We start from the raw sequence: 12,403 nt of genomic DNA, 5'->3' as shown, positions 1-12,403 counted from the left end.
CAACAACAACAATGACCATAATAATTTAAATAATACTATGATAATAATAAATAATCATACAAGCAATGATGATAGTCGGAATAGGAAATATCATAAAAATACTAATACCGTAATTGACGGTGTATAAACCGCCCTCGTGTATTAACCGCACCCCTCTTTTTCACCCTAAAAAAAAAAAAAACTCTATCGGCAGCAAGCCAGGTCCATGTTAATAAACTCACACGGGAAGGCCTTTCATTTATCTGCGAGGTGCAGCTGAATGTGTAAGATCATTAATGTAAATTAAAAAAACAGTAGAGGACCTAGGATAGAACCTTGTGGTACGCCGTGTAATAGAAGAAAAATTGGAGGAATTATTATTATAAACTACATATTGAGATCTATCACAAAGATTACTTTCAAACCAAGATGACAGGCAAATTTGAGTGTTGGTCTAGTTTCCTAGTGGAGAGTCAACACACTGATTACTGAGCTGGGAGACATTGCTAGGCATAGCGCCAGGTGGAGGGACATAAATCGAAACTTTATTTTTATTTTTCTTTTGTGTGTGTGTGTACTGTGTATAAGACGCACCCCTGACTTTGATTTTTTTTAGGCGGCAAAAATGTGTGGTTAATAAGACGTTAATTACGGTAATTACAAAGATAATAATAACACGAAATACAACAGCAACAAGAACAACAACAATGACAGCAATGATATTTGTTGGGAATACCAATTGGTATGATTGTCTCAAATTTGTCACTCTCATCTAAAGCCAGAGACAAGAGAGATAAAGCAAAGCCCTGGCTTTGTCAAACTGATCTGAAAGCTCATATTTCTTCAATCCTGTCTGTGATCCGATTGTTTTTGTCGGTTTCATGTTAAAATAAAATCATTATCGGTATGCACAGTGTACATGTATGCAAGGCAGAAGAGATTTGTTAGATTCTAAATTCCAATCGCTCACCCACAGACAGGCAAATGGATGGCAAAATGTAATTACCGATCATATAATGTACAGTATGTACATCTAAAATTCACCAAATATACATGTACATTGCAGATCTATCCATTCCAACTTAGAGATATATTGTGAAATCCCTTTAAAGCATACGGTAATGAAAATGTTCTTGGAACAATATTTCAAGCAATATTTGATAAATTGTGTTGTTCTTGAAATGCCCATGCACAAATTTTCTAATTATGCTCCAATCTGTGGTTGCATCCACGGTCATGTATTAGGTTTGTGTACGCCATTATTGACTTTGCGATTTCAGTAAGAGATCCATCTCCACTATAGGATGAGTATTGAGAATCAGATAAAACCAAAAGAACTAAATTTAGGTTTGATATTACTGGTAAAGACCAGTATTGGAAACACCCCAATTTCAAAAAATGAAATGGAAGCTCTTATTACCAATCATGTAAAATAATATGTTTTGACTAATACATGATGATAAAAATTTTGCCAGGAAACTGCATACTAATTAATATATTTGGTAAATTAGTTTAAATCTATTGGTGTGTGGGAGATAAAAGCATGTGTCGCGCACGTGTGCGTAGTCCCATATACATCTTTCTGTGTACAGTGCTTGTAACTCTATAAAAGACTGGGCCAAATTTCTTATCATTTTGATGATTCCAGAACCTTGCAGTACACACCAATACTTATATTCTAGATGATCAACCTTTTCTGATCGATTCCACAACTTTTCTTTCACAATGCAATTACATGACCAAACTCAACTTCATCTTTAAATTGGTAAAGGTGAAATTGATTTGTAAGCTACACTGTACATACATGTACATACATGTATTGTAGACCTAGTATCTCAATTCTTAATTTTCATAATTATGGATGAAAGAAAAAATTCAATTGAAAAAGGATATACAGTACACCTGTAGCCCTTGGAACGTACTGATATTATATTGCTATCATATCGTATCATATCATAAAAGACCAAAACTACATTAATTTGGAGTCTGGACCCAAATTTCTGTCAACAAATGCTTGTGTGGCCCTATCCTATCCACCCGTAACAGCAATTTCCATTATTTTACAATTTTCACCAAGATGCTGTCAACATCAATGATTTAATTTAAAAACCTCAAAATGCACAGTAAATATAATTCTTATCAATATTTAAAACACTGGCTATTCTGAAAATCTTCTTGAAAGCAGGATCACCTTATAACATTATTTTTCTCCTTTCACAGGATAAATTGTACATGTACACATACACATGTACAGTGCATCCCAGAAAAAATGAAACCAAGAACTATCAATGATTTATCTTAAAGGTATTACAAAGTTTTGGGAAATTTTGAAAAATGGGTGGATAGTGATTCTTTACAATTTTGATATATTTGGATGCCCCTGTGGATGAATTAAAAACACCAGAAATTTTAGCCCCTAAAACATTTCTGCTTTCGAGAAAAATTGATTATAAAGATTTACCGGTGCTCCCGGTAAATTTGGATATATTTCAAATAGCTCCTACGGCCGTATAATGGTAGCTGCGACCATGAAAATCTCAGAGTATGTAGTTGTGGTATATTATTTCCGAACGAGAATAGCTTATCGGTCGATTTTAGTCAATAAACATTGTTTTATAACTTAATTAATATCTTGACCTTGAGAGGGAGCTATTCAACATAAATTGTTTATTATTTAAAATTTCATAACTTTAGAGTCGATTTCGACCGCGACAACGATCACTGAATATTGAAGGATCGTATATGCTTCCAATATGTTCATTTGAACCAAATTCATGACCCAATACCAAAACTTTGTATTACCTTTAACTTAGTCACATTTATAATTAATAAATGACACATACTTAGAAAGCTAAGATCCTCTTCTTTCATTTGATGCAACTTACAAATGTACATGATGAATATTTCACGCATGAGTGATTAAAATGAATTTGAAGAGAGGAAACCAAAAAGTCATTTTGCGGACGGTATCTGAATTTCAAAGAGAAAATCACAAAAATATAAAGGTGAGTTTGTGCCCTTTCATATGACACCTCAATCAGGAAAAATGAGCAAGGAATGACAAACAGAATTGTGATGAAATTATGATAAAACATCAATAATTCTTGGTTTTGTTTTTTCTGGGACGCACTGTACATGTACATGTACATACTAGTATGTCCCTATGATTTTGGGACAGATTAATTTGATATGCTGCCCTTATTATGCACACTGACTTCTCCCCAATGCCCTAACAGCCAACTCTGCATATTGGCTGCTCAACACAGGCAGGAATGGAATTGCATTATTCTTAGTTACCATGGTAACATAGCTAGATGTACCTTCAATCATTTCAGCATCTTACCACAAACCTTGAAAAGTCACTTGATGCCTGGATGAGTGCTTTGAATTTTAATCATAAATGCATTTATTTGTAATATTCTTATAAGGCATGTATCGCCGTAGGGAGGACACACCTTAGAAGTATTAATTCATCTTGGAAAGAAGACAGCATGTACCAGAACACATGAACTAGTAGTGTTAATTCAAATAATAATTTATGTCAGTGGCAGATCCAGGATTTTTTTTGTCTATGGTGAGGTGGGTTGGGGGGGGGGGGGGGGGGGGGTTGAAATCACCCGGCCCATTCGGCCCCCACAGAAAAGAGAAGAAACAGAAATGAGTACAATGAATGAATATTGAAAACATGTACTTGTATTTACAAGTCAGTCTGAATTAAATTGTCTAAATTGGGTTTTTATGTATTTTTCTTCTTTGTCTTTGTCTTTTTCTTTTTGGTTCGGCCACAAAATCATTCAACTCACAATGATAGCGGTTTAATTCATTTGGAAAAGTAGGTACTGTACTTATTACAGTGTGGTTGGGTGTCTAATGCCGGAATACTACAGTGTACCTGGCAAGCATTGTGTTTACTCAAGCAAACGTGTACGCTGTGTCTGGAGAGTAATACAAATAGCTACAGAGTCCAATGATATGACAAAGGGCCAACATATGCAACTATCTACCATTCTACAGGTCTGAACTGTACACCCCTTTTATCAACAGACAAAACACCGGTAGGTAGACATTTCACAACTGTGCCAGTTCAGTGGCACTGGCCATAGAATGACTGATCTGTTAGAACAGAAGCTCCATTTTCTGTGAAGAGGTTGCAGTGGGGGCAGGGGGGGGGGGGGCGCACATGCCCCCAGTGCCACTGAACAAGTGAAAAATGGTTTTGCACAAAATTTACAGTAATCGGAATTTGGGCTTTTTTTTTGGTTGCCAGCCGGGCAGCCAAGACAGGACTTTTAGGTTGCCCGGTGGCGTTTGAGTTGGTCAATGCCACCCGGGCAACCGCTAATTTCAAGCCCTGCACATGTACATGAGCATAAACATGAACATGAACATTTTTAGTACAGAGCAAATAGGAGGGAACTTTGAAAGATAAGTCAGAGTTGCCAAGTAGTGTTTGACTGATCGCAACTTAAAAAAATTTCTTATTTCTAATCAGATTTTGCTCAAACTTTCTCTTGAACCTGTTCCTCTTATTTTTCTTCTCCTACCAAAAATGACTTAATATGAGGGTGGACTTTGTGTGGTTTTTGTTCCACCAAGCTCAAGTTTTGCACTATGCACAAATGCACTCTTTAACACAAAATATTTCACCAATTATATTTTGTTATTTTCACTCAAAATTAATTCAGCCATGCTCACTTTTAATCACTTCAGTTATATCTTATTTAACATTGAATACAACACACCAATTTATAATACAAATGATACTGATAGATGGATTTTTAATCGCGTCCCTTGCATGGGTTGTTCTTTTATTTTGCTAACTTGGCCGAGGCCACAATCATCATCAAGCATTTACGCTTATAATAATATAGCTGTAAAGCGCTTGAAATTGAAGACATGATTGATGTGTTAAAAGTGCTATATAAACCGTGAAATTTCTCACATATTTATAGGTGTGCTTCTACATGTACAGTATATGGAGTGACTTGACAAACGCCTCTCTAACTCTAATGACAAAAAAAGCTGTTTGACTTCATCTGCTTTGACTGCTTGTCAAAATATCAGTCCTCCCGCATGTCATTAAACACCTATCATCATCATGATCTTCAATGTCCAGAATTGAAGATGATGTTCTATTCTAATAAAACAAATGTGCAGCCACATGCATGTATGTACACAATGATGCATCAGACAATGTAATTATGGCGGTTACTCTCGTGGGTGGCAAATTCCATTATACAGTTTGAGTGTTGGACAAAGAGTTCTGACTCACAATGGTATTAAATGCTTTACCTCCAGAGACAGAAACAGATACTTTTAGTGTTGATTTTTATTCCAATTGGGATCAATCTTTAATAACCTGATCTCACAGTGAAAAAAACAAATGGTAAAGTGCACCGATCTCCAAATTTTTCCTTCAAGTTTTTTGTATGTTTCATACTTAATTATTTCCTTCCTATTTCTTATCCATTAGCCCATATATTGCCAGGTAAAGATGTTTGCGGTTGATTGGTATATATTCTACCACTACAAATATCAAATGTTTAAGTGATTGGTATGTGTACAAGTCAAATTTCACACCTGAAAAATCCTTTGTGACATCACTTCAAAAGTGTCCATAGCATTTCAAATTCAATTCAATTTATTGAATGTTATTATATTGACAATAAGAACATACAAAATTACCTACAGTGTATAAACATAGCAATATAGTAAAGGTATAAAGAAATTCAACAACAATTAAAGGTATATTACAAAATTTCAACAGAAAGAAGGACAAAAACACAATATTTCATCAAAATATGGAGGTACAAACAAAGGCCTATCTTGTCCCTGGAAATATATCATATAATACTGTACATAATATGTACTTGGAGAGGAATACGAAAGAGCTTAGACAAACGCACACATACCCACACACGCACACACAAGAAGAAGCAAAGTACATATACCATAAATCTCTGTGTATAAGACGCACTTTTTTGCCGCAAAAAAAAAATTGAAAGTCGGGATGCGTCTTATACACAGGTACAGCAACAAACTGTCTGTCATCTTGGTTTGAAAGTAATCTGTCTATTATAGATCTCAATATGTGGTGTATAATAATAATTCCTCCAATTTTTCTTCTATTACACACAGCCTACCACAAGGTTCTATCCTAGGTCCTCTACTGTTTTTAATTTACATTAATGATCTTGCCCAATCTTCTAAAAATGACATTGTTTCTAATATTTGTGACAAGTTCACAAGCACAAGTCGGCGCCTTCAACTGCACCTCGCAGTTAAATGAAAGTCCTTCCCCTCGTGGGTTTTTTAGCACGGACCTGGCTTGCTGCAGAGTCAGCAAAAAAAAATAAATAAATAAAAATAATTTGCCCCCAAAATAAGGGTGCGTCTTATACACTGAGATTTGGTTATGAATATTCCATCAGGGGGTGTAAGACTTAATAAATTCATTTTTATATCTTTTTAAAACTCAACTATTTAAAGAAGGGCAACTCTTCATTTCAGACTCATCAATACAATTCACAAACTTAGGACCACTAAATGTGACTGTGGTACAAGAAAATTCATACTTTGATATAAACAAAAAAAGGATAAATAATCTACGGAATACCGTTACAGGATAATAAATGCCTTAAAGGGATTGGGTAACTTTGTCTCAGATTCTGAAACAAAATCCTGGATTTGCTGCAATGATAATTATAAACCTTTAGATCAGTCAGGAACCCCATGACTTTTACAAGCCTATCGCTTGTCTGATTATTGGGGAAAACGAGTATGGTAAAACCGGTCACTCAAAGGTTTTTCCTTTTTTGAGGCACTTCTTAATCATTTTGAAAGCGCAATTTTGTTAGGGCTTCAATATAACACCATATCAAAGACAATGATAACACGTAGGGCCGTGCATCTCAGATTTAACATTGTTAAACGATGCCTTTAAAATGGAACGTGACTCACCTTGCCTGAGTCTACCGGCTGGACGGTGATGCCATCGACCCCGATGTCAATGATCCTCCCCAGCTGGAAGCCATGCTCCAGATGAGGGACCCACACCTTCCGATTCTCATCAAACATGGCCGCTTTCTACGACCTTCCACAGATGATCAAATTATAGGACGACGATCAGTTCAAGAAATCTGCAAGAGAGAGAGAGGGAGAGAAAGAAAAAAAAGGATCACTGACATGAAAATAATGGCGATCCAACATTTAGGGTTAGGGTAGTAATTAGGTATTAGTTTAGGTTACATGTAGGTAAGTTAAGGTTAAGGTTTAGATTTAAGTTTGGTTTAGGTTTAAGTTTAAGTTTAGGTTTAGGTTCAGGATCAGGGTTAGCGTTGTAATTGGGTTTAAGTTTAGGTTTAGGATTAGAGCTAAGAATAGTGTTGAGTCCAGGGTTAAGTTAAGAGTTTGGTTCGAGTAGGAAATTACCGTGGAGCAGTTGTCGTAGAACTAAGACTAATTGAAGAGTACGGTCTTCAGGGTCTATTAACTTTTTACCACTCTTTCAGAGTTCAGGTGTTAATATAACTTTGTACTCCTGAACCGAAAACAGTCATGGAAAAAACATATGGCATATCTCTTTCTACCCATCGAATAGGAAAATACACCCAATGGTGGACTGTACTTTATTAAAAAGAATGAAAAGTGAAAAGTGGAAGTTAGTTGAATTGATGAGCAGCAGGATACGGCATGAGACCTATCACTGCAAGAGACACCAGCACAAAAACCAACAGTTGCTTCACTAAAACTTCATCTTTTCCATCGGTTGCTGCAAAACTGTGGAACCAGCTACCTACATGTACTGCTGTGCAGATGGCCTCATCTGCTGACCAGTTCAAGAAACTACTCAAGTCACATCTATTCTGCTAGAAATTACTTTATTACCAGCCTACATATACTTTGCTAATCTCTGAGAAGTGTCTAACTTTTGTTTTTAAGTGGCCCAAACATTGTGGAGCGTGTGTGCAGCGCTTTGAAACTGCAAGGAAAAGGCGCTATATCAAATATCTTTTGGATTGGATTGGTTTGGATTCTTAGCAAAGGCGCTAAAGACTATAAGTTTGAAGCTTCCTGGTACAATGTAAGTCCAAATACATGTACAACATTTCCTTATAAATTTCATGGAATAGCTGGTCACCACTGAAGAGGGGTTTCCCGAATATGTTGATTCTTATTTAATCATGTATCAAATATCAATTCGTGCATCCTCTTCTTATGTAATATGTGTGTACACACATGGATTTCTCACTTCTGTTTCTAAGTTCAAAGTCTCAAATTGACTTGCTAAACCTTAAAGGTAAAGACCAGTTTTGGAAACACCCCCCTCTCAAAAACTGAAATGGCAGCTCTTATTACCAATCATGTGAAAGAGTATGTTTTGAATACGTGATCATACAAATTTTGCTGAGAAACCGCCTACTAATTGATATATTTGGTAAATTATTATATATATTTGGACCTGATAGATATAACGCACGTGTGCGTAGTCCTATATACATCTTTCTGTATACAGTGCTTGTAACTTTACCAAGACTGGGCCAAATTTCTTATCATTTTGATGATTCCAGAACCTTGCAGTACACACCAATACTTATGCTACAGGTAGATGATCAACCTTTTCTGATTGATTCCACAACGTTTCTTTCACAATGCAATCGCATGACCAGAACTGGTCTTTATCTTTAAAATTCATTCAAACTGATTAGGGCTAATTGTAATCACTTAAATTGGCGTAATGTTAATGTAGTGTGCATGTTGTGCCAGACAACATTTCCATTTGTTTCAACACGACACAAACATTGACTAAAATGTATGACTCAGGAGGATCTTTTCTTTTTTTTTTAGAAGATCTATATATCGTTGGTGGGGTGACAAAACCTTGTATCTCAATTTTTTGAGATTTTGATTTTTTTGCATAATTTTGTACCTTATGGCCTACGACACCACCTGATAAATCCATGGAACGCCTCCTTCTCGGTTTTTTTCACAAATTCCACACAAACACCCTTAAACTAAACCTGGCAACTTTAACCCCCTTTGAAGCTGCACTGACAAAACCTCGTAACATAAGATATGTAATTCCTTTTCCTCGTAACTCACACACGGCCTAACAGTACCGAAGTTGGTGTATTCAAATCCTTGTAACTTATTCAACCAAATCCTCGTAACTTATTCAGAGTTGAAAGTAAGAACTCGTATCTCAATTTGAATACAAACTAAAAACTTGTATCTCAATGTAGATAAACGCAAAAACCTTGTAACTCACTTTCAAATATAAAAACAATTATTTCACTGTATTTCAACAATGACATTGTATAAATATTCCAGTTTTAAAAAGAAAGGACGGTGTCACAGCACTAAATTTGTTGAGACAGGAAAGTTTTTTCGCTCTCCTGAAAATTCATGATTTTTGAGATACAAGGTTTTGTCACCCCACCGACGATATGCTATTCATAAGATATTTTAAGTAGTACGTCTATCAGTAAACGAAAATCATATTCAAGATGGTATGGACAGATCTATGGATCATAGTGAAGTTGATCAGCACTTGGAAATAAAGTTGCACTTGCTATATTGCTATATGCTATGGGATTTCAAGCCCAATGAATTTGACACATTGTTTAAGGTAAGCACAGGCCAAGAGACAGGTGAATACAGCTAGCAGACAGTATCAAAAGGCATTGATGGATGAAAGATTGGTGAAAATTATTATTTGTAATAATTTTTGTATGTTTTCATAATGGAAATACAAACATGTAAATGATTTGAACTTTGATTTGATTCAAAAGTTACTTGAGAAAACCTGATAAATGTACAATGTAACTCTGATCACTGTTACTGTAGTGAGGGCATCAGTAAGAGTTACCCACATAAGGTACCTTTGGAACAGCCCATCACGCCCAAAGCGATAGCCGAGGGTGTTTGGACTGTTTTGAAGGTACCTATAGTGTGGGTCATTTTACTACTGCCTGAACAAAATGATGTGTAATTAATTTGTATAAGATTATGTTTTATTTGTTTCATAAAATGATGTTTTATAACATGATTTTACTAATAATGACCAGTCATTAGCATTTGATCATTATCAAATAATGTGTTAGGCAAGATAAATGCCTGGTCACATGTACACTCTCAACGAATCATTTAATTGCCTTGATGTTACTCTTTAGCTTCACTCATGGGATCGCTGATCTTCGAAATAGTGGAGGGAGAATAAAATGATGATGATGATCCACCTCATCATCTTATAACAGGATTTACAATCAGCTTAGTTTGGTCAATTTGATTCGATAGAGCCTATCTATTCTACATATGTGAAATTACAACTTCGCTGAACTGTCCATCAAAATAACAATAATAATAATAATAATAGTAGCCTAATAGTCCACTCCAAATTTTATTAAACCGAAACGGAAATTCTTTTCAAATCCATTCATTCAGGCAAAGCTTGACCCAATTTACCACTTTCACAATGTCATTACGAAAGTGGTAAATTGGGTCAAGCTTTGCCTGAATGAATGGATTTGAAAAGAATTTCCGTTTCGGTTTAATAAAATTTGGAGTGGACTATTAGGCTATTATTATTATTATTATATGTCACCAAATCTAATGGATACATCTTTGGGAAGTGCCTCAATAAGAATTATTTCTTTCTAGTATGAATAATTGTATTTCAACAGTCAGAATGCAAACGCATAGATCTACATTACTAGGCTAGTAGATTTTTTTGTTGCCATATTATTTGTTTGTAATGTGGAGACTGGAGTAGTAGATCTAGGACAAGTTACATTTTATTATATTAGGGCTACACGCTACATGTCCATGTAGCGTGATTTTGCATTCTGACTATTGAAATACAATTATTCATTACAGTTAAATTAATTATTATTTTCATTGAGGCACTTCAAAAAGAGGTATGGCTCGGATTAAATTTGGTGACATTTCGAAAATGGTACTAGATCTAGCGTCTACATCATTGTGTACATTACTGTAGATACACGTCAGCGCTGCATAGCTCCGCACACAGCACTCACTTCTGTCAAATTCAACCACCTGTTCAAGACATGTTATTAACTAAAAAGTTTTCGTCTGTCATTTACCTCAACATGTACTTTGATTTCAGCAGCCTGAAACTGTAATTGGAAGTGACGACTCATGAACTTGTCCTCGCAATCAAACTGTCATGAACGATTTGTAGCAATTCTACCGGCTTCAACAGCTGTACTCCCTTGTGGAAATATGCACGGTATAACGTACGGAGCGAGATTGAGGGAGTTCCGGTTTACGATGACGTCATTTTCGCTTCGTAATAACACACACACACAAAACCCAATGATCCGCAACCAGAGGAACAAAAGTACAATCTCTTTCTTCCGAGTGCAATTCCGATTTTGTAAGTATAGTAGGCCTTACTCTATCTTTTCATTCCTAATTATAAAGATGCTATTCAAATGTTGTTTATTGTTTTAGTTGTTTAGCTTTCAGGGCATCCAGTGAAAGTCTGTTTCGCAATTTAGAAAATAGGGGGGGGGGGGGAAGAAAAGAAGAAGCCTAAAAGTGGGCGTGGTCCTTTTGGGTATACCTCGGTAAAGGTTATCACAGTTATTGGTTCAGGGTTGGCGGCACCCAACCCAACCCAATCCAACCCTGGTATTGATGGATTTGTATGAAAGCAGATAAATAACAGAAAGAGAATGGCTAAAGTTTTAAATGAATCGGACCAATAATGGACGTAGGCCCTATAGTTTGAAAAATTAGAATTTTAGTCATTTTTTATGTTGGAATAGATGGGGGAAGTAGTCCGGCACTACATCACATTGACATTACCGCTTCAGCCAATTTGAAGTGGCCATACCTATAGTGATTACAACTTTCACGAATTCATAACTTTGATATGATTTGGTCAGATTGCTTCTCTGATTTTCCTGCTTTCTTTTAGAGTAGTTGTCTATTTGGGCAGGATTTCCCTTTAAAATGATGCCGGGGCAATGTATTTATGCAAAACTTGTTTTGTTAGAAAAGTTGTTTGTTGTTACTCCATGCACAAAATATATTTATAGGGCCTATATAACTCTCCTGGCACGGTATGGAAGGCAAATTGCCACGGTCGTACAGGCTTTCGAAAAAAATCAACATAACACAATTTCAAGAGCCTTGTCCACCACCTTTTGAAATTAATTTTGCTAATATTTCGAAAACATGATTCAAGATTCAACATTCAAGATTATTTTGCTTCCCATGGTTTTTTTGACAGTGATATGTCATCCGACCATGATTTCTATAATTATGGGATATGCAATAAGGTACTGAAATTGCCAGGGGTCGAGCTGATTTAACGAGGGTATATGTGATCGTGTGATTATAGGCCTACTTGTATCTGGATAATTTTGTTCAAAAACTTGCAATGAAATATACTGGTTGA

General features: G+C 35.8%; 1 protein-coding gene across 3 annotated transcripts in view; it reads right to left on the bottom strand.

The window, feature by feature from the left end:
- The window catches only part of LOC115928095 (unconventional myosin-VI-like), a 47,607-nt gene extending 36,346 nt beyond the window's left edge, over positions 1-11,261 (bottom strand). For 2 of the 3 annotated variants that reach the window (XM_030994835.1, XM_030994837.1), the window contains exons 1-2: positions 11,082-11,260; positions 6,940-7,118 (exon numbers count right to left, since the gene is read on the bottom strand). In XM_030994835.1, the coding sequence (XP_030850695.1) occupies positions 6,940-7,056 (117 nt within the window). In that variant the 5' untranslated portion in view covers positions 7,057-7,118; positions 11,082-11,260. Of the gene's footprint in view, positions 1-6,939; positions 7,119-11,081 lie in introns of all 3 variants that reach the window. The other variant, XM_030994836.1, reaches the window with a different exon arrangement.
- Positions 11,262-12,403: the final 1,142 nt, after the last annotated feature.

This window comes from Strongylocentrotus purpuratus, unplaced genomic scaffold, assembly GCF_000002235.5.
Source record: "Strongylocentrotus purpuratus isolate Spur 01 unplaced genomic scaffold, Spur_5.0 spur5_scaffold_21, whole genome shotgun sequence".
Taxonomy (NCBI): Eukaryota; Metazoa; Echinodermata; class Echinoidea; order Camarodonta; family Strongylocentrotidae; genus Strongylocentrotus; species Strongylocentrotus purpuratus.
The sequence above is the reverse complement of the archived record's forward strand: the minus strand, read 5'-3'. Positions and strand labels throughout refer to the sequence as shown.